The sequence below is a fragment of the Sycon ciliatum genome, chromosome 6, assembly GCF_964019385.1.
Source record: "Sycon ciliatum chromosome 6, ocSycCili1.1, whole genome shotgun sequence".
In the NCBI taxonomy this organism is placed as follows: Eukaryota; Metazoa; Porifera; class Calcarea; order Leucosolenida; family Sycettidae; genus Sycon; species Sycon ciliatum.
Genome location: NC_088648.1, coordinates 1,020,482 through 1,043,660, shown reverse-complemented (window position 1 = coordinate 1,043,660; position 23,179 = coordinate 1,020,482). Strand labels below are relative to the sequence as shown.

The window sequence follows — 23,179 nt, the reverse complement described above, 5'->3', positions numbered from 1 at the left end:
AAAAGCCGCCCTCGAATAGAAGCCGCAATTTTGGGTCCATCAAATCACACATAAGCCTGGTTTTAGTGTTGACATACATAGAAATACCTGTCTTGTATAGAAGCCTGTCTCATATAGAAGCCTGCAAAATTTCACCAAGAAAGTCATAGAAGCCGCGGCTTTTATACAAGACTTTACGGTAGTTGTGTCGTTGTCTGGCTGTCTTTCCATGTAAAGTTAGATTTTCCAAAAAAATCAACAAATAGCACGCCTCCGCCGTTTCATGAAATGATCCGTGTTATACTAGGCGCTTCGCACATTTCCATGGCAGTCAAGATAGACACTAGAGAAGCGAGTACATGACTTGTGCAGTTTCACACTGTGCTATGTGCCAATACCGGTACCACTGCCATCCCTTGTCAAAACCTGCCATAGCTTCCTATAGGAAATACGGCAAGACCAGGTGTTATCATGCTTACCTTTGTCAGCCTCAGTGATTCAGTCACTGTCTTGTCCAGGTGGTATTTCCTCACGGTGCAGCTGATCATGTACTCAGTGGTTGGCTTCAAGTGATTCATTTCGTGGCTGGTTGTATTGATTAATTTTAGTATTCATTGCATTTTGTTAGGAATGTGTCTGCTCCGCACACTGGAGCTGGCGCTATTCCGCCGACTTGACACTTGACTGCCTCACGACTGCCATCCAGAGCACAGGAGAAGTCCATCGAACCTTCGACTCAGCAATATGCACTGGTGGACAATGCTCGGCGAAAGATGCAATTCTGCTTTTCAGTCTGCTCAAAATTCTGCTGGAAGAACTTGGAGTTCTGCTGATTTTTCTGCTCATCCGATTGCATATCATTCTACATAGATGAGCCATGCTAAAATACCACCACAGACCAAAAATAGATTTCCAGTTTTTTTTGCTAAAAAATGATTATACACACCTGTAGGCTAATGTTCACTGTCTGAAAGTTTGGGAAATGTCAGCGTCGTCGTCCACGACTTCTCTGGATGCTATGGTGGTAGTGTCGTCTCCTGTGGTCGGTCAGGTGAAGGGTAGAATGTATTTCCAGGCGAGCCACGATGTTAGCCTCCTACGGGAGGTCACAGCGTTTTGAACCGTGATGCTTTCGTGCGGGCATCTCCATGCTGGGAAGAGATCGCCAATACAGTGAAACTAACTACTTCGTTCCCTGGCCGTTTCTCTAAAGCCACGGTATGGACACTTCGGGAGAGGGCAATACATCGGATGGAAGAGTTCCTCCGGGAGGACAGTCGACAGCGAAAGCAAAGTGGCGTGTCCGTCAAGTTTCAGGAGAAAGAACAGCTGTTAGAAGGATTGAGAGAGCGGTTTGCGGAGCGAGAACCAAATAAACAACTAACTTGAGCAAGCTCATCTAAAAAATTATTATTTCTTGTATTGAAAAGGTAACATTCGAAATTATTTTGTAGCAATACAGCCTTTTACCGGGTGCTATTTTGGATTTCCAGGGGCAGGGTTACGAGTTACAACGTTCGATGGATCATGGAGCCTGGATCATGGAGCATGTGGAGGTGGATAAAAACGTAGTAAAATCCAATGAGCGACACCGATATGTATTATATGTTATCACTCCCTTAGTATTGACTCACATAGATTTTTGCCATACCTAAGCAGTCAAATATTCCTGCATATTTCACTCCTTAGGGCTATATTGACGGCTTATATTTGACTGCTTAGGGCCGTTTCACACGAGGTACAAAATCGCGTACATGTCACGTTTCCGGTTATGTTCCCAAGGAGATGGAGCACTTTTGGCGCGAAATGTGAAACGCATCGTGTACGTTTTCAGCAAGACCAGGAGGGGTGTAGAAAGCAGGATATACCCAGCGTTCTACTGACAAACTTCGTTTTCCTTGCATTGTGATCTGTCGTCGTGTTTGCTTTTTTTGCTTCTGTTTGCTTTCATTGCTGGTTGCTGGTTGTGCCTTCCGTTTCGGACAATGCCTCGCCAAATATTCTCTGATGACCTGGAGGCTAGACTTATTGAGTTGTGGGCCGACTATCAAAAGTCAAAAAGTGGCCAGATGGTGAAGCGTATTGTGAGGGAAAGGGAGATCGCCGAGAAACTCAATGCTGCGTTCCGCTCAGGATGGTTGAATCCAGAGAAAAACTTGAAATTACACTTTGAACAAGCGAGGGCAATGCAGTCCTTCTTCGCCTCGCCATCCTTTGCAACCTCTCTCGTCCGTTCATCTTTCTCTCCTTGTGGCGATCAAAGAAAACGAGAATCAGGGACAGAACATCTCCTTGCCAAACTAATAATAATTATTATTCTTTTGTGTTCAAAACTCCCGCGTTCGCGTGCGGATTCCGTATTTTACGACTTCTGTGCGAGGCAGGTCAAAGCTGCCATGGCAACTGCTGCTTGAAAAGCATGTTGCGACACTCGTGTGAAATCACGCGCTGTGTACTGTGCCTAGAACGCCCATTCGTGAAAAGCCATGTATACTCGTGTGAAACGGCCCTAACTTCGGCCTAAGGGGTTGCGCAGTTGAACGGTGCCTAGTGCAGCATTGTCACTGCATGAGTAGGCCGTGGTGCAACGGTTGTGCAATCATAAAACGGGATTCATGAGGTTATCGTTCTGGAATTTGAAATACGGACTGTTTGTCGTGATAAATCTAATATTGACTTCGTACTTGGTCAGTATAGGAAATAAAAACCTCGTAAAAGACCTCGGCTTCGCCTCGGTCTTTTACTCGGCTTTTATTTCCTACATTGACCTCGTACTCAGTCAATATTAGATACATACGTTACCATGGTTACGTTTTTACGCTGTGCTAACCTCTCTGTGTCCATGGCATGGTGTCCCGATCCTAGTCTAGATCCTGGACGGTGAGCACCAGGGAGTCGACTCCCTGGTGAGAACAGACGTCGAGGACCATCAGTCATCACTGGTCATATCCACAACGCTGTCACCACCAAACTGGCTAGTCGCAAACCCGCAAGAAAGTCGCAAGCGAGGGCTTGCGACTAGTTTTTTTCGTAGGTGACACTGACAGCGTTGAGAATGACCGAGGGTCCTCGAGGCTCGACGTCTGCGACTCACGCTGCTATCTGGTGTTCACGAGGACTGGTGTTTGTCGCGCTGGAAACGGAGTGTCTCTGAAAGTCAACATGTAGGGAGCAACACACAATTTCCTAGTTATCGCCGAAGTGTCTGGAGATATGTGGATTTTGTAGAAAAAAAAAAAGAAAAAAAAAGTCGCACCAACCTCTTCTTCACATTGTTGTCCCCAGCGCGGGCGATAGTTTGGAGGCAACAACGTTGTGAATGGCCAACGGTCCTCAGTGCTTGCTCAGCACCTCCATGAGCGATACTGACTCACGCTGCTACATGTATCTGGTGTTCACGAGGTGTTTGTCGCGCTGGAAACGGAGCGTCTCTGTAAGTTTGTATCCCTGGTGATGTTTTTGCCTGGAGAGCACTATTTATGACTGTGGTGCTCTTCAGGCATAATCTTCCCCAGCCTACTGAAGCTCAACAATACACAGTGTTTCAGGGAATTCACCGCTCATCAGTAATAATTACTGTATTGTTATTACTGATGAGCGGTGAATTCCCTGAAACACTGTGTATTGAGCAGGGTGCTTTCTTGCAGGTTTGCCCAGTGGACGGTTCGATGGACTTCTCGTGTGCTCTGGATAGCAGTCGTGAGTCAGTCAAGTGAGAATTCAAATCGGCAGGAAAAGCGCGAGCTCCCATGTAGGGAGCCTCCACTGGCACCAGATGGAGTTAGCCTAAAAGAGACACGTGTAATAATCACAACCTCCGATTAGATAGCGGTTTCAATGTTTCAACCCCCCCCCCCCCTGGGTTGGGTCCAGCCGAAATTCCCGCCCGCCTCATGCATGCAGCTCAGTGGAGCACAGAGTGACTAGCGGGATCGAGCGCAATGCGAAGAACAAAGCTGCACGGATACAGTCTTATCACAGATCACAGAGCTGTATAGGTACTGGAAGGTGATCATGGTGATACAGCCTCGATTCCGGTTGCATTTTGGTTTGGAATTAACTTTCGCTGTATTCGTAATAGGTGGCACGAAATAACTAAAGTTTGTACCAAACTATAGTTTTTTCCGAACGTTCGGCCGGGGTGACACTGACAGACCTCGATCAAAAACGAAATTATTTAGTACATGTACGTTTAATACGTAACGAGAACGTGCGGCCTAGGAGGCTTTGCATTTCTGGCAGTTTTCTGTAGCTGTGGTCTCCGATCAGGTGATTTCATTGGGGTCGCGTGGCCCACGCATGGTCGGGGCTCGTATAAATATAATGCCACTAACAGACTACAGTCATAGTCTTGTTGTACGTACATGTACGCGTTCATGTTCATGACTGTATGTGGACAACATTCCACCAAGGTCTACTGCTGTCATACTTCACAGCCCAACCATTGGCAATGGCCATCAGCGCCCGCGCCCGGAGCTCTCTGAGAAGAAGAAAGACAACATCACTGAGAAGTGAGATGTCAAGGGAATGACTTCTCCTTGTCACTACCAGTGCAGTATGCGTCTTGCACATGCCATCACTGCACTGACAGTCTGTGACGGTCTGGGCCTGGCAGTGGCACTAGACGGTAGACCTGGTCAGTCTGATCTGGTGCATCTGCCGACCTGGCCTGCTGTTTCCCCAGCTATGTCAAACTCGAGTCGAGGCAGGAGACAAGGCCTTCACCATGTTCACTCGCACCTTCCCGTGGGTCGGTCCCAAGGCCGCGGTCACACACGCGCACAGGCTTCATGCACACCCCCATTTCACCCAGCAACTCGCCTACTGACTGTAAATCATGGTAAATACACCACCTACATACAGTCTTCGTCATCTTTCTGTACTGACCATGCATGTTGACCATGACTGTCTGTGGACATCGAGTGCATTGGACATCGCTATGTACGTAACCCGTGAAGTCGTTCCGGTACTTGATTCGCCAGTACAGTCTACAGTCTTACAGATCAGCCGAGGACTAAAAAGTAAAAACTGACCTAGTTCGCACCGCTCTGTGATGCACTGACGCAGTGACGGTACATGCATGCGTATGTGGCCATTGTGGGACCATGACTGTAGAGGTCTACAGTATACAGACGCTGGATGAGACAGCCAACCCAGATCCTGCCCCTCGCTTTGTCACTGCCGCATGCCATGCGCTGGGAGGTCCATTGCGTCACCTGTGTTCTCTCATTCGGTACATACATGTGCCGTCGACATAGCTAGCTGGCGCGTGCATGCAGCGAGTGCGATCAAATCGTCAACGCAAGAAGAATTGCATTTTTGTGTTTCACTTGTGAAGTGTCCTTGAAATAGCGGCTTCTTTTGCCTTGAATAGGGGTAATAGGTAACGTCGAGAGATGGAATGAGCGTTTGATTCACTGCCCTGGCAATACGAAAACTTGAGCGAAGATTGCCTAACTGATCATGTCTTCCCCGTGGCCGGGTATGCCCAGTGGTGGAAGCGTAGCTGCTGCGGGCTCGTCGGCTAGCGATCCTTGGGCTTTATCTTCTGCACCAACCGCGCAGCAACAGCAACAGCAACAGCAGCAATACGTTCAGCAACAACAGCGAGTGGCATTGGAGCAAAAGCGTCAGCAACTGCAGCAACAGCAGCAGCAACGCCAACAGCATCAGCAGCAGCAGAATCAGCATCAGCAGCAGCAACCTCAACATCTACTGTCCTCGCAGCACACACCGGCGGCGGTCGCACCGTTGCAAGTCAGACCAGTGGAATCAGGCCGATCACCACTTGCGGATAGGCATCGCATGAGCGTATCAGATCCATGGGGAATGCAGAACACAGCAAGTACTTTCCCTGCGGACAACAATGCAGCAGGATTCGCTCAACAGAGGCCAGCTGCACAAAATCCACAGCCTGGCAGCATGCAGCCACCTCCACCCCGGTCAGCAGCAGCACCAGTAGCAGGACCAATCGTACCACCATACGTTCCACCACGTGAGCAAACGTCAGCCAGCGCAGCAGGGCCATCGTCATCTGCGGCATCCTCTGCATGGGCAACCTTTGACAGTGTGCCTGCACCATCCCGTCCCGACGTACCCACTCAGCATGCTGCCGCGCCATCGGCAGCGCAATCCTCGCGTCGACACAGCTCAGCAGAAGTGCTCTTCGATGCCCAGACGTTCCAGCAGCAACAGCAACAGGTATGGGGCGGACAGACAACAGGCGCTGGCAACGCCACCGGAGCTGTGGGTACTGTGGGCGGGAGTATTGCTCCACCACCGCAGGCCAGCCACCGGCGACAGCACAGCTCTGGTGCCATAGTAACGCATGCAGCCATACCGGAACTTCCCAGTGGTACCAACACAAGTCACACGCAACCAATAGACCCTAACACCAAGTCGGTGACGGAAACGAAACTTCAAGCCACCATCGAGCTGTTACGACGACAACTCGGAGAATCGCAACAGGAAGTTATCCAGGCAAAGCTCAAAGGCTCCGAGCTGGCAGCAGATGTGGCACGGCTTCAGAAAGACTCCGGCGCGGCAGACAGCGTGAAGAGCCTGAAAGAGGAGGTGGAGGTGTTGCGCAATCAGGTAACGATGGCTCGTTCCCAGGGCGCACAGCACCAGCAAAACTCGCAGACAACGGCCACGCACATGCAGGAGCTGAAGCAAGCGTATGCAGCATTGGAGCAGGAAGTGGCACGACTGCGAGAGGAGAAGATGAAGCTGACGGCCGAGAAATGCGAATTATTGGAGCAAGTAAGTCTTCTGTGTGTACATACTAGCTATTAGACACCCTTAGCAAACAACGGTAACGCTATTTTTTACGGTACTCGTACCTTGATCACCCAAATAGCGTTGAAGCTGCAGCGTATAAACGTTATGGGGGCTGATTTATCGTTTTGACCAACGGTACGTGTTTTGGCCAAATATTGCATAGTCCGTACGCAATTCACCTTGTATCGCGTATATGGTGACAAAAATGGTTGTACCGCGCGAAATCAAAGCTATTCTCGTGGCAACAGCGTACTAAAAATAGCGTGCATCTTGCTAAAGGTCGAACCCAAATCACGGTATTTTCCCCCTTACGATAATACCGTTACAACATAACGTTTTTTGCTAAGGGTGTCTATTATTCTCTCCAACCCCCCCCCCCCCCTCTCCACCCCCCCCCCCCCCCCCCCCCCTCTCCATCCTCCACCCAGCACGGTTTCATCTGCCTTGAATTTCTGGGGAAATCAAGTAAATGAGGGCATGCAGTCGCACAACAGTGCACGTTTCCTACCTACCCCTAGATATGTTATTACTTATTTCATGACCAATGGCAATGCACTGTAATACGCCATGTATACTCGTACACATCGTCGAGTCTCCCCGCGCCTTCGAGCCCAAGGCTGCTCGTGTATAAGACCATGCCGGGCTCATAGGCTCAGCTAAAGGACGCACACGGCATGGCATACACATGCACGCCTATGGGCTACCTTGAATTCTGACTGTGCATGTGTTGATCTATACAGGTTATACAATTGCATTATCAGTTCGGATGCTTTGGCAAAGTGACAGACTTGTGGCACAGCGCTGCACTTGCACTAGTGACTCATATTGCAGCGATCACTCGAAACGCCGCTGACTCACGCTCGTATATTTATGTCCATTTGAAAATATCGATGAAATCATTCGCATTACCTCTACGTGTTGATCCGCCTGTAGAGCAATGCCTATAATTGTACAATCCCATGTCCTTATATCTGCTCATCCCATGACGAGCTTGAGGTAATCCCATCGTTTTATCCATGGGAACCTGCGGCATGCTCAGCTACAATAATTTTAGACTCTGGTGAAGAGCCAGGGATTAATTTATGAGAAGAAAAATTGCCAGTTAGGTGTAGAACGTCAGTGCGGTTGGTCAGTGTCATGCAATGTTTATCGCATGAGCTGATTGTAAAGTAACTGGTGCTGTTAGTGGGCGTTATAGCGTAGTTTGTAGCTCTTCGGTCCTCTTTTCTTCTTACAGTAATGTTGATTTTTTCTAAGCACTCGCAGACTCCATTGCAGCCATTCACACATTATAGGGTACCTCACTTCAAACTCTCCAACTACGGTCTCTTCGCTGCATATGTTCACTTCACTTCCAAAAAAAACAAATAATATTAGATATAAATTGAATGCAAATTGGTGCATTCAATTTATATCTAATATTATTTGTTTTTTTTGGAAGTGAAGTGAACATATGCAGCGAAGAGACCGTAGTTGGAGAGTTTGAAGTGAGGTACCCTATAATGAGTAATGTTGATTGTACAAGTAGTCGAAGAGCCACTGCTGAATGTCATTTCATCGCATGGACTAGAGTCATGATTACTAGTATGTTGTTAGAAGTACCTGAATTTTCAAGTTTGAGGTAGTAAAAAAGGAAAAGAAAAAAATTACTACCAAAAGTAGGACTAGAACGAAGGACCTTCAGCAGGCGAGCTATGCTCTTACCGCCATGGGAAGGGGCTGTCGTCGTCCAAGCAACAACTGTTCAATATTTTCTTGTGAATACGAAAGTGATTCACTGGCTAGTGGTATGCCGCCCTCACAGTGCACATGATCTTCACAATGCACATGATCCTCACAGTGCACACGATCCTCACAGTAACCGCAGTACCCACACACAACACGTGAGTGACCGTTAGTTGTCATGTACCGTGTAATAGTGTTTAATCTAGTTTGCTGCTGTTGCTGCTGTTGCTGCTGTTGCTGCTGTTGCTGCTGTTGCTGCTGTTGCTGCTGTTGCTGCTGTTGCTGCTGCTGCTATTCCTGCTGTTGCTGCTGTTGCTGCTATTGCTGCTGTTGCTGCTGTTGCTGCTGTTGCTGCTGCTGCTGTTGCTGCTGTTGCTGCTGCTGCTATTCCTGCTGTTGCTGCTGTTGCTGCTATTGCTGCTGTTGCTGCTGTTGCTGCTGTTGCTGCTGCTGCTGTTGCTGCTGTTGCTGCTGCTGCTATTCCTGCTGTTGCTGCTGTTGCCGCTATTGCTGCTGTTGCTGCTGTTGCTGCTATTGCTGCTATTGCTGTTGCTGCTATTGCCCTTGCTGCTGTTGCTGCTATTGCCCTTTCTGCTGCTGCTGCTGCTGCTGGTTCTGCTGGTGCTCCTGATGTTGCTGCTACTGCTGTTGCTTGCATGTGCCTGCCTTTCTAGGTTGTTCGAATTCAGCAAGGTGGCACTCAGTTGTCGATCACAAGTGCGTCGCCAAGTCGACCGGTATGTTGTGTTCACCTCAAGCACCACTGTGGTGCGAGGAAATGGCTGTACATCATCGTTTTGCACATAACGACTTCAAATGTGACAGAATTTTATAAATTCGTTAAATCGTAAGAATTGTATGTTCGTTAATTAGCATTGCTTGTCTGACAGTATCCGTATATGAATAGCGTTGTATTCACATGTGATACTACAGGCATCCAGACCTTCATCACCCAAGCCAGAACCTGTGGTCAGCACCGGCAGCACTGTGGCCATTGAGACAACATCTGCCGGTGACACCACGGAACAAGACAGTACCGCAGCAGCATCCTCGCTCCCGCTAGGAAACTTATCCAATGGTTTCCGACAGCTGCTGCAGTCGTTGCAGAATGCGTGCAATTACATCGTGACGAGTGAGCAGCTGGAACAACAACAGGTATGAGCCTGTCCACTCGTATTACTTGAAACTGTTTGGAAATAGACCACCAGAACTTGAGGGCTCAACTGTCTTCAGATTATCGTATGGAAATAGATATTGCTGTTGGTGTTCGAAAAATACCGAAAATGCCCTGTACGTTTTAAATGCCAGACCCATAGTATGCATCATTTAGAGAACAATTGTATGCCCGGAAACCCGGCCCGAATCTGACCAAATACTAAATGCGTTGCTTATACGTCACTATCTGACTCCAAAGTACTTTCTGGAACCAATCCAAAACGCGGAATTAGGACAGAATGTGGAAAATTGTGGATGTGTAGGTAGAACAGCTGTTTCCAAGAATTCCAACAATCTATTGTAAAGGACCTACTCCTACCTTGTGATCGTAAGAAACGTGAATGTCAGATTTTGAAGAGAACTTCCTCCCCCCCCCCCCTCCCCCATACCAGGGGCGTACGCAGGGTTCTTCAGAGGGGGGTTACACCGGCATGCATGTAACAGTGCGACGAGTAGATATCACGATACCGGTACTCTCTGCGCATGCACGTGCAGTGCGAGACAATAATCCGGGGGAGGGGGAGGGGGAGGGGGAGGGGGGATCGTCCGCACCCGTCAACCCCCCCCCCCCCCCCCCGGTACGCCCCTGCATACTGAGTGAATAAGCTTTGCCTCAGGGTACTTACAACTCAGGCTACTGGGTTGGTAGTGCTGATGTCCTGCAAACTGTGTCGTATACTTTCTAGTTTCAGTGTAAAGACTAGGGGTGAAACAATTATACCGAGTACTCGCTCGGTTTTTTCAAAAATAATCGTACTCGGAATAAATCAGAGTACTCCTTCATACATGGTACATGCATTTACTACAGAAATCTGCAGTTTCAGGGCAGCAGTCGGCAGATGGTGATGTGCAGTCTGTGTGGTGAACATTTGTTCATGGGTAGAGAGAGCCCAAATGACCCACTACCCAATATACCCGAGAAAAATGACGGCTACTCGGTTCAATCAGGGTTGTATCATGTTATTTTAAAGCCCCTGGTGTGCAATTTTTAGGAGATGAAAAATACTCGAATACTCGAATATTCGATCGGAGAAAATCAGAGTACTCGAACTCGGGATCTCAGTGCCTACTTTCACCCCTAGTAAAGACCTTGCCTTGTCTGCCCCATCCAAGTTTCTCTACGCATATGTTTGTTCTTTGTATGATGTCCACTCCGCATGCACTGTGTTAACACGTACATGTAGGTGGAAATGAGGTGCATTGCACTAGAAAGTACAGCTCAATGTGTGTGTGTGTGTGCTGTTGCTGTGTGTGTGTGTTACTGTGTGTGTGTGTGTGTGTGTGTGTGTGTGTGTGTGTGTGTGTGTGCATGTGTGTGCGTGTGTGTGCATGTGTGTGTGTGTATTTCTGTGTGTGCGTATGTGTGTGTGTGCGTACCGCTTCTTTGCGTACACATCTTGATTCCCTGTACACCCCCGCCCCATAGCTGATATCAGCGGTGCGTCACATAGCCCAGCAGCTAGCCACGGCGTGCAGCAAGTGTAAAGAGTGCTCGGTGCATGACAGTGTGCTGACACAGCGCCCAGTCTGGATACAACACGGCAAGGATATCTCCACAGCTAGCAATGCACTACTGCAGGCTGCAAGAGTGAGTACAAGATTTGCTAGGTGTGACAACTACTAAGTAGTGGTTGCGACTGCGGCGATGATTTGATGATTTGATTTGATTTGATTTGATGATTTGATGATTTGTCAAGTGTCAAGTAAAGTCAGCGGAATAGCGCGAGCTCCAGTGTGGGGAGCAAACCCTTTGTCACAACTACTCATATACCTATTATAATGGGACCCTGTAGCATGTATTGATCGGACACGTTTTCACACACCAAGGTGCTGTGGATCGAACGTGCATCCCTGGATCAACAGGAATCCTGTAATTTGAAGACAATTTTCCGCTGCACCAAGGGCTTCCAGTTGTAGGATAGGACATAATTATTTCAAAAAGTTCATCTCTAGACTTTGCGATTAGTTGAATTTTGGTTTGACCTCCATGAGAATTTGTCACCGTAATATTCAGTTCCAGTCCTAGTTTCACAGCGCACGCTTGGTATTTCGAGCTTTGTTATCCGTCAACTTCTAATAATCCGAAACCGTGTTCGCAACCCAACTTTCTACACGGAAATGCAGCTCTGAGCATACTGAACATTGTGTGGGGTAAATCAGTGTCTCTAGTCTGTGGTGCATATATGAAATTGTTCCCTCTCTCTGTCTCTGTCTGTCTATCTGTCTGTCTCTCTCTCTGTCTGTCTGTCTGTCTGTCTCTCTCTCTCTCTCTCTCTCTCTCTCTCTCTCTCTCTCTCTCTCTCTGTCTCTCTCTCTCTCTCTCTCTCTCTCTCTCTCTCTCTCTCTCTCTCTCTCTTCCTCTGTGTTTCAAACACATCATGCTATCCACAATCAATACAGTCCTATGCCAGCAGTCCTGGCCAAGCCATGCGACCAGCGTTATCAACGGCCACGAAGACCGCACACGGTGGTCTGCTCAAGCTTGCACAGTACGTTGACAATCTCCTAGCCGCATCGACTCAAAGCTCTGCACCTCCCTCAGCAAGTCACTCCAGATCTCAGTCCCCACAGCCCGTCACGTCAAGTCAAGGGCAGACACCACCTGCAGCGCCACCCTCCGTACCAGCTCCTTACGTCTCGGCCGCAGCTGTACAGCAGCAATTGCAATTGAGACCTGACACTGTAGATGTGAAGGCAAGTAAACTGATTGTCGTCATGTGTAGAATCTTGTGCAGTGAACATTCTTGATGCATGTGTTATGGTCTTGGAGGTAGACACACCGTGACAGTTCCCTATAGTTTCCGCTCTCTCGGATTTGTCATGGTGGTGCGAGACTGGAAGGGGCCACTTCACTTTTCTGAGGATAGTCGCTGGGCAATAGTTTCTGGTCAATATTCCCTGAGATGAATGGTCCCTGGCGTGAACAGCCCCGGGTGAATAGCTCCTGGGGTGAATAATCCCTGGAGTGAATATCCCATGAGTTGAATATCCCATGGGGTGGATAGCCCATGGGGTGAATAGTCCTTGGGTAAATAGTCCCCGGGATAAAAATTCGCTGGATTGAATAGCCCCTGGATTGAATAGCCCCTGGAGTGTATAGCCCCTGGAGTGGATAGACCGTGGAGTGGATATCCCATGGGTAAATAGTCCCTGGGGTAAAAAGTCCCTGGAGTGTATAGCCCCTGGAGTGTATAGCCCCTGGAGTGGATATCCCATGGGGTGGATATCCCATGTAGTGGATAGACCATGGGTGAATAGTCCCCGAGACCTGCGGTGGACAGCCCCGGAGCAAGTACTTGGATATTTATCCCTGTGCACAGTGGCCTAAAGCAGCGCACAGGGTTACATGCAGGGGTGCGCAGGACCCAGCACCATGCAGAGGTACGCGGGACCCAGCACTCCTGGACAATAGTGACGACCAGGCTATAGTTATTCCCTTGATGTCGAAAGTTGTACTCAACTCAGATTGACGTTTCTAAGCCTTCAAACACTCCAGTGCAGCTATTTGCACATTATGTATCTTCTGTACAACCACCCAGTACCCAGAGGGTACAGATGAAGGATGATTTTCATTAGGTATTTGCTGCTGATAATGACTACTGCAAGTGAACAAATTCCACCTGGTCATATCTGGCCGAAAAATTGTTGCGGGCGAAATTTTGTTTTGCAGAGTTCAGTGTGACAGTGTATCCAGGCAGCGGCGGTACAGGCTGAAATTCGAATGCAGCCGAAATATGTTTTAGCCCTGGGAGGGTGAACTTTGAATGTGCCGAAAATATGTAGACTAACAGTACGCTTGCTTTGTGCTGATGTGTTTGCTTTGTGCTGATGTGTTTAGGTGTCAGCTTTAAACGCCCCAGTGGCACAGGCTGCGACAGGAAACCTCCTGCCGCCGCCTCCAAGCAACGCTCGCAGATCCGTTGCCGCTGCTCAGGGCGCCGCAGCTACCCCGATAGCAGCATCGTCCTCTACAGGAGTTCAACCTGGCAACGCTGCATCACCGTCACCTCCAACAAACGGAGGTGATGAACACGACCAAGAATCTACTGAAGAAAACACAACGAGGGCAGCCACCGTTGAGCCAGTAGCAACCGCTGCCAACAAGGCAAATAATGATGCGGATTGGGCCGCTGATTTTTCTGCATTCACTCCATCGCAGGCTGAACCTCCCTCACAGCCACTAGCTCAGGCAGTGACACAATCTCGAACACAGCCAGTTGTACAAGCACCAGCCCAGCCTGATGGTCCTGCTCAGTCCAAAGTCACAATACCAGGTGCACTGGCTCCAAAGGCTGCGCCGCACATTAGCAAGCCATTAGCTCAAGCACCACCAGCTCCTGCGCCTGCACCTCCAGTACCTGCTGCTGCTGCTGCTGCTGTACCTGCACCTAAATTGGCTGCTCCTGCAAGGCCTGCACCTCCGGCACAAAAATCAGCAGCAGCAACACCTGCTGCTCCACCACCTACTCCTCAACCGCCCCCACCACCACCACCAACATCAGCCGGTGGGGGGCCACCCCCACCACCACCGCCGCCGCCACCATCCCTATTCTCCTCTCCCGGGTCAGATGACACAGGGAAGGTGTCCAGTAGTGGTACTGGCAGTGGAGCGGGTTCTTCTCTTCAAGACATGCTTGCACAGAAGAAGCTGAAGAAAGTCGACTCACAGGACAACGCCGGATCACCAGGGTCTGCAGGAAATGCTGTTGGAAGTGGAACTGGAAGTGGAGCAGGAGGAGGAGGAGGAGGTGGAATGGATTTCATGGGAGCACTGCAGGCTAAGCTAGCCAAACGCAAGCAGATGACTGCAGGTAAGCATGTCTAGCTCTGTGTGTTAACACTTCGGAACTCTTGTATTCTGTGGGATTCTGTTCTGCCCTCATCTCAGAAAGTGCCTGAGTGAACTTCACAGACTCGTTTGCTTTCATTGATGAAACTCTCAGTGTGGTGGAGTTTTACCCTAATCTAGATTATTTTACCTGCCGACACCGCTAGTTTTAGAAGTGTGCCAGCGATGTACCGTACTTTTCCAGTTAATAGTCTACCCTGACCATAGGTCGACCCCCTCTCTACTTGGGTTCTTGTTTGACATATTCAATGCCCCCCCCCCTCTACTTGGGTTCTTGTTTGACATATTCAATGCCCCCCCCCCCCCCTCTACTTGGGTCCTTGATTGACATGTTCAATGGCGATCCAACCCCAATTGTACATGCATTATACGATGACCTATTTCTAGTTCATTGGTCGTACAACAAGTTCGACTTAGAGCCGTTAAACGTAGTACTGTCAAGCTTGGGGATAATGACCATCGATCATTTATGTGCGCAGTGTCATTATCAGGGTTCTCGTCAAAGCGACATAGCGCAGCGCTGCGCCCTCCTTCACTCTTTGACCACCCCTTTTCAAAATGAATGCGCCACCCTTCAGAGTGCGAGGGCCAACTTTCTATATGCATGTCAAATGATGATGCAGACAAATCATGTTCGTATAGTGGCGCAGCATTGTATGAGTCATTGCATCACAACCATCACTTACCTCTAAATACCATATCAATGGCGGGTTCCAGTGATCGGGGAATAAATACATGGAATGGAAGTACAATGGTTGGTCTGTTCCCCCCCCCCCCCTACTTTTGTTCTGGCTATAACCCTGATTGTTTTCGAGTTGGTGTTGTTCGTGAGGATGAACCTTTGCAGTAAAATGGTCGCTAAGACAGAAGTTTGTGTGGATAGTCGTGAGTTGTTGTTATGCCCATGCTGTTCACAAAGTTGACTGTGTGTGCTCTGTCTATCGGATTCTTGTACAGACGCAGATGACTCGTCGGCAACTGCTGGAGCATCGTCGCCTGCTGGAGCATCTTCAACTGCCAATCAGTCTAGCATGGCTGCTGCCGCAGCATCAGCAGCAACACCTACAGCAGCACCTGCCAGTACAGTCGCAGCAGCAGCTTCAACTTCTTCGACTGGCAGTCCCGACACCGCGACTGCGGACCCTAACCCAACCAGTACCAGCACCACCGCTGCCCCCTCCACTGCCAGTGAAAGTCAGCTGACCGCGTCAACAGGCACTGAAGCAAGTACGGGAGAGAGCATGACGGGTAGTACACGGCGGCCGCAGAGGAAAGCACCAGTGGCGCCTGCCGCAAAGAAGTCAAGTCAGACCACGTCACCAGCCCCATCATCATCAGCGGTCACCTCTGCAACCTCCGCAACCGACGCTGTATCTCACGACCCGCAGTATACACAGTCAGCTGACGGTAGCTATGACAACAGCCAATCACAGGACCAGCAGCAGCAGCAAGACTGGAGCCATCTTGGTTACTATGACGAGGGCGGTCAGTTCATATACTATGACACCACGGCAACAGCAACGGCCGGTGCGGCTGATGGCACTAGTGACGTGGCGTATCGCGTACGCGCTATATACGCATACACCGGTGCAAGTACGGATGAGCTGTCGTTCGTCGAGGCAGATGAGATCGACGTGCTGGTGGATATTCCGGACCAGGAAGGGTGGTATCGCGGACGTCTTCTTTCCACCGGTGTCGTGGGGCTTTTGCCGAATAACTATGTCGAGCTTGTCTAGTGGACCCCAGCTGCATCGGTACGGCTTTCTGTGTGTGTGTATGTTCATGTGTGTGTGTGTGTGTGTGTGTGTGTGTGTGTGTGTGTGTGTGTGTGTGTGTGTGTGTGTGTGTGTGTTTGCGTACGTGAGTGTGTGCACGCATGTGTGTGTATGTGTGTGTGTGTGTGTTCATGTATGTGTGTGTGTGTGTGCGTGCCTGAGTGCGTGCACGCTTGTGTGTGTGTGTGTGTGTGTGTGTGTGTGTGTGTGTGTGTGTGTGTGTGTGTGTGTGTGTGTGTGTGTGTGTGTGTGTGTGTGTGTGTGTGTGTGTGTGTGTGTGTGTGTGTATGTGTGTGTGTGTGTGTGTGTGTGTGTATGTGTGTGTGTGTATGTGTGTGTGTGTGTGTGTGTGTGTGTGTGTGTGTGTGTGTGTGTGTGTGTGTACGTGCTTGTTTGTATTTGTGCATGCTTGTGTATTTGTTGTCCCGTACTTGTCTATCAGCTTCATGCCAGCTTGCATTTACTTCATTCCTCTAATATATTTTCACGTTACTGCTAACCCCGCTGCTGTGCAGTGGAATTAAGACCCGCACACCGTAAGGATTCTCGTTGCTCTCTTTCGAAATTTCTACTCGTGTAGTTTAAATGTTTGCTCATCTCGTCTCCGGCCGGCAGACTATGGAGGGCCGGAATTCCGGACGAACACGAGCTACCCGGTCTGTGCCGCCCGGACGGTGTTGTGTTATCTATGCTTGCTTTACATTTTAAAACAAATGTGCATCATCGAATGCTATTATAATTCTGCTAAAGGGGCCTGGTGCCATTCTCTTTTACCTCCCGATATGGAGCTCTGATATTTGTGTTTTGTGTGCATTTTTCAATGCGGCACATAGTTGCTTGCAATCCACGTCACTGCTTCTACTTCTAGTACTCGTGTTTTGCTCAGCTCGGCCTCCAGCCGTGTCTCACGCGAACCGTGATTTTTTGCTCTTCTTCACTCTTCGATGTGCTGCGCGCTCTCAATCCCTTACAAGGCAGAGTTTTCACTTGGTTTTTTTCTTTTCTTTTTGCATGCAAGCTGGTCTTGCAAATGTCCATTCATTAAAAATATTCTTCGTGTAAAAACCACCCGAGTGACGGAACTTCAGATGTATCTGTTTGTCAGGGGAGTGCTCAATGTAGTCACAGTGGCATGGATCATACTAACTGTTCTCAGTTTCAAGGTGACCAGTTGACGTAGAGGACCGTGGCAACTAAGGGAAAGGAGTGGCATTTCCAGACAACAGTAACTGAGACGGTACCGCAGGGGCCAGTTGAATGAGGTTTTGTTGCCTTGGACATATTGCACTGCATGGAGACAAGTTTAGTTAACGCACTTCCAAGACCTGTTAGGCTTCGTACTTAATATTTTTTACGTCTGCATACCTTATACAAAGTTGAATGAATGGGAGATGATGCGGGCCAGTCAACCCTAGTACGTTTAGCAAAGTGTCTTAGCCCTTCATGATCGTACAATGCCTTCATGATCGTACAATGCCTTCATGATCGTTTTTTTTGTTTTTTTGTTTTGTTTTTGTTTTCTTGCTAATTGCATGATGTGTGGGTATGTGTGGGTTCTAGAGAATTTCTCTGACAGCATTATTGTATACTATAAGTAGTTCATGTTTGCCCCCCCCCCCCCTCCCCCTCAATGCCATGATGATGCGCAATGGGCGACATATTGACAGTCCTTTCATTCCTGTTGCCGCAGCGGAGAGCCTATCCGGGGAAGGGAAGTGTTTGCAAGTCAATGAATCAATCCACCAGAATACTGTTCTTGTGTCGATCATGTCTCGCACCGTACAGTTTCTCGCCGCTTACAGGTACGTCTACGTTTCAATACTGTCATAGTGCATTTGTGGGGGATTACCCCGGGATGAATTTTCGGCCTCTGTCAGCATATTGAGACTCTAATTAAATTTGGAGGACAGCAATGCCTGCCAACATGTGTCGGAATGAATGCATACGGAGACGAGCCAGGAGCACGTTGGAGTTTATCAGCTGTCACTGTACAATTGGTCAATCATATTCCGGAGCATGGAGAGTCCTACAAACCGCCAAATCAGCATTATTACACATGAACTGCTGACTTTTCACCTGAACAAAAACAAAAACAGCTAAAAAGATTGTCCTTGGGGAGCACGATATTCAGCGTCTGTCGCCATCTTTAGTAATGCTAGCTGCACTGATGGTACGCAAAGCTGGGGAATTTCAGCTGAAAACAGCGAGCACTTTGCAGGGTATATAAGCAGCAGAGTACTACTAGACTCGACATCGACATCCTGACTGTGAGGTTTAATGATAGCTAGACATCAGCGTAGTAGCAGTGTATGGTTTGTTGGTTCTTCCTGGCTTTTCCAGTGTACGGTGTACCCCAACCATGACACGGGTATCTGCTGGCCAGAGTTACTTGCTGCTGTTGTTGCTGGCAGCATTATGGTTGCGTACGAGTGGAGAGAGACGACACGGATCATGCGTGGCTACTCACTTACAGCAGGCTGGTATTCCCAGATTGAGGGCGGCAAGGTATGAAGTGGGCTTAGCGCAACGACGTATCCCAGCTAATGACATCTCCTCTCTTCCTCTGACCGTCTTGGAAGTGTTTGGTGTAAACATCACGGCGGATGTCATCAAGCTATCTGAGTGCTTCTCAGGACGTATTCCAGCATGTGCTTCATTCCAACACTGTAATGGCAATGGACAGTGTGTACTTGGAGTTGGTCACGGTAGTAGCGGTGAGTCGCGTGTATACACATGTACGTGTAAAGCTGGGTTCAAGGGCGAGGAGTGCCAAACCAATGCATGCTTGGAGGATGGAAGCACCCCGACGTGCCAGAACGGAGGCAGGTGTATTCCTCTGTCCACTGCTCCCTACCACCGCTGCCAATGTCCAGAGAATTTCATTGGTGAAAACTGCCAGTCTGCACGAGATCACTGTGGGCCACAGAACCCGTGTGCCCATGGGGGTAGATGTCGTAGCGTGACAGCAGGATTCACCTGCAACTGTGCTAGAGGCTACACGGGAAGGAAATGTGAAGATCATCTGCTCACAAAACCGAAGCTGGACGAATACTTCGCCCACCAGCGAACCGCCATTCATTCACAGTTCGCGCAGCAGGACACGCGTATCTCCAAACTGGAGAAAGCCATTCTCAACCGTTTAGCAAGCTTGGAGAATCGACTTCTCGCTAGTGACCGAAAGCGTGCCATTCCAGCAGGTCTTCGCTTTTTCCGCGACCCTTCAACTTGGCATGCAGCGAGATACAAGTGTCGGGATCTCGGAGGTATTCTTGCAGTGCCCAGAAACGCAGCAGAAGGGCGCGTTATCAGTTTGCTAGCTCGACAGGTGAGAGAATACGCATACAGTTGGATTGGTGCTTCCGATCTAGCTCAAGAAAGTCGCTGGAAAGATCTCAAAGGTGTTACACTGACATATACACCATGGGATCGCAATGAACCGGGAAATAACCGGGGGGCAGAGCATTGTGCGCGCTTTCTAGTGAATGGAGGGAGATGGCATGATGATAATTGTGGACGCGCGTTCTCCTTCACTTGCCGCTTTCCATAATCCCAATGCTTGTTGGCGCATGGGCCTCCATGCTCCCCTCCTGTAATGTGCTAGAATCAACGCCATGATTATTTGGCATGTACCCTCACTTCGCAGAGCACAATGGCGCGCTCTTCCTCTCCGTGATGTGCACGGCTTCATCTTCTCTCCCCCCTCTGCATATAGATGATATAACTCGCATCCTTTTTCTTTCTTTTGGCGCTACAATCTGCGTGACGCCATGGCACGCTTCCTCACTTCACAGAGCACAATGCAATGGCGCGCTACCTTCTGCTGCTTCTTCTCAGTGATGTGCTCGTTGCACCTTCTCTCTCTCTCTGCCCCCCCCCCCTTCTCTCTCTCTCTGCCCCCCCCCCCCTCTCTCTCTCTCTGCCCCCCCCCCCCTTCTTTAGTAGTTGTACATGTAGTTGGGAATGGTGGACTCAGGGAGCCACTCACCGTGATCCTGGCTGTCGTGTTGGAAAGTCATGATAGTTGTTGTGCTGATATCTGCTTCCTCTACACGTGCTGTGGTGCGAATTATAGTGTCAAATGCACCAGAGAAATCTAGGAGGGTGACGGAATATGTCCAGTTGCCAAGCAAGGCGCGCTCACACAGCGACCTTGTATAAAATACACCATCAGCGGTTGAGCGACCTGGACGAAATCGAGCCTGGGTTTCAGAGACATAAACTGTGATGTCATCCGTGCTACGTTTAGTAATAACTGACGTCAGCACCTTTCTCACTACAGAGAGTAACATGTTCGGGGGAAACATTTCGGTTTTCCGAGTGGCTTGCCTGGTTTGTATACAGGTACTACCAATCCACTGCGCATATCGTCAGGGCAATAACCAACACTCTGTATTGCATTGAAGAAAGAGGCTAGCCAAGGACTGAGGAGGTCCTTAGCAGCTCGTAGCATTTCCGCACTGACTCCATCGGGTCCCACCGCGCCTCCTTTTTTGTTTACTGATTGCTGAAGTGACTTCTTGGGTGGTAAACGGCAATTCCTCATCATTGATATCTTGCGAGCCACGGAAATCACAGGGTAGGTCAGGGCGATGAAATATTGCCTGGAAGTATTTACTAAATGTATCGAGATTCCATTGAATGCTTGTCATGATATTGCCATTATCGTCTGCCAGCCGAACAGGAGGAGTGTTGGTGTTCGACTTCATTTGGCGCAGATACCGGATTGCATTGTAATAGGAGCGTGGGTCAGGTCGTAAAGCATCAGTAGCTTCTGCCTGCCTTTGCCAGAAGTCGCCTCCATCCTGCCTCAGTATTTTTCTGATTTTGTGCTGAATACTGTTGCGCTCTTCTTTTTTTCTTTTCTTTTTTTAAATACAATTTAAATCACAGCTCTACGAAATAGTGGTTGCGACTTCGGCGATGACTTTTTAGGAATGGGTTTGCTTCCACACTGGAGCTCGCGCCATAGTTACCAGCTAAGAAGTCCCCTACCGCATCAAGCACCAGACACCATTCTCCGCAGTTTCCCGTATTGTGCAATCCAGCTGTGGAATTCCCTGCCGCCTGCTCTAAATGCAACGTCAACGAATACCTCCGCCCACACTTCACAGGATTGGCAATGGTCCACGAACATTCTGCCTGTCGACCCACCCACATTCTAGTGCCCCGTCAACGACTCCCATTGCTACGATGCTTCCAAATCTGTCTTAAATTCTAAATGCTCCCTAGAGTCACTAGCCTATCGTCGTCAAATCATCAGTCTCACTACTTTTCACAGATATGTTTTCCATCATCGTGATTACCTTGCTGATTTCCATTTCAAGATTACGAATAGTGAGCGACGACCAAATAAAATCATTCTTCCCAAATTTAAATCATTGTCTAAGTCTCTCTTCATGTTCCGAACTGCTATTCTATGGAACTGTTTACCCCCCAGTCTAACATCGGAAGCCTCGCTCTATAAGTTCAAAGCTGCCCTCAGGAAATTTACAGCTGACTATGCTTATGCAATCAACGGAATTCCGCCACCTTGCAGTTGATTTTCCCCATTTCTCTCCTTATCAATCCCTACTTCTCTTTGTACATACATCTACATCTACTGTTCTTTCAATCAAATGAACCCCTCGATAGGCACATTGCCTTTGGGTCATTTCATAATAATAATAATAATAATAATAATGCTGCGCTGCACACTAGCTGATGTTAACCTTTGCTTTCTTTTTATTTTGTTGACCCTTACAGCTCTATCGTTTGTTTTTGGTGCGTGTTTCTGGCCGTAATGCCGAGACCTCAGGTCGGCAGAGCCATCAATGCCCCACCATCACTGCTGCGTCTCGGTGTTGCCCCTACTCAGTAGTTGTCACGTGTGCCCTTGTCTCAGTACTATTGTCTTTCATTATTAGTTGGGTATGTGAACATGTGAACATAGTAAAAACAAAACAAAAAAACATGCACGGTGTTCTAGCACCTTGTAATAATATTATGCTGTCAAACTAATAAAGCATGCACCGTGTATAAATGCAGAGTATAAATTAAACGTATGTGTATGAATGTATGTGTATGAATGTATGTTATGCACAATCACAGCCTCACACGAGTCACAAGGCAGAAAAACAGAGACCAAAAAGCGTTCTCGTTACTCCGAGTAATAGTTTCGTGTTCAAAAACTGTACAATCATGTACTACACACAAAAGGTGCAATGGAGGTTTACAGAGATGTCGCAACTCGGAGTGTCTTGCTCAATGCAATCATCAGGCGACTATGGGATAGTCGTCTGACGATTGCATTGAGCAAGAAATTCTGTGTTGCGACAACTCTGTAAACGTCCGTTGTTCCTTTTGTGTGCAATAGTGCTCCATATTATTGTGTTGAGCCCTCTCCGCTGGCAGAAGGAAGTTTTCCTCCTTGTACAATCATGTATTACGTTGTAGCTCAGATGCCATGTCCAGTCCATACCTGTAGGTTACTAGTACAATAATACTTGTCTCGCCTCTCGCCTCTCGCCTGCAGTTATCCTCCAACACGATGAGTCGTGAGTCAGTCAAGTGAGAATTCAAGTGGGCAGGAAAACCGCGAGCTTCCTTGTACTGATGTAGGCCAGGGAGCAACTCACTCTTCCCCCACGATGAAGCCTGCCAGCGCAATTGTGGCCATTGACAGGTCAGGGCTGGCAAGCGGACATCCTGTACATGTACAGCAGTCAACAGAATGACAGCTCGAAGTACAAGTACGATGTACATGTACATGACTGTATGTTGATTATTGTACACGTACACGACAGCTGATTGCCAAGCCTAATAATACATGTACTAGTATTAGTAATAGTACTGGAGCTCTAGCAGGATCCAGTTTGGT

At 48.6% G+C, this 23,179-nt stretch overlaps 2 protein-coding genes across 2 annotated transcripts; both read left to right on the top strand.

Annotated features, from left to right (window-relative positions):
• The first annotated feature begins 5,177 nt into the window (after positions 1 to 5,177).
• Positions 5,178 to 17,391, top strand: LOC135819120 (mucin-19-like). The gene is made up of 7 exons (XM_065332270.1): positions 5,178 to 6,741; positions 9,159 to 9,221; positions 9,418 to 9,639; positions 11,126 to 11,287; positions 12,100 to 12,393; positions 13,538 to 14,510; positions 15,506 to 17,391. Exons 1-7 carry the CDS (start codon positions 5,443 to 5,445, stop codon positions 16,282 to 16,284), a joined length of 3,792 nt encoding a protein of 1,263 aa, XP_065188342.1. The 5' UTR covers positions 5,178 to 5,442; the 3' UTR covers positions 16,285 to 17,391.
• Positions 17,392 to 18,563: 1,172 nt separating this feature from the next.
• Positions 18,564 to 20,373, top strand: LOC135819119 (uncharacterized). The gene has a single exon (XM_065332269.1). It carries the CDS (start codon positions 18,683 to 18,685, stop codon positions 19,868 to 19,870), a length of 1,188 nt encoding a protein of 395 aa, XP_065188341.1. The 5' UTR covers positions 18,564 to 18,682; the 3' UTR covers positions 19,871 to 20,373.
• Positions 20,374 to 23,179: the final 2,806 nt, after the last annotated feature.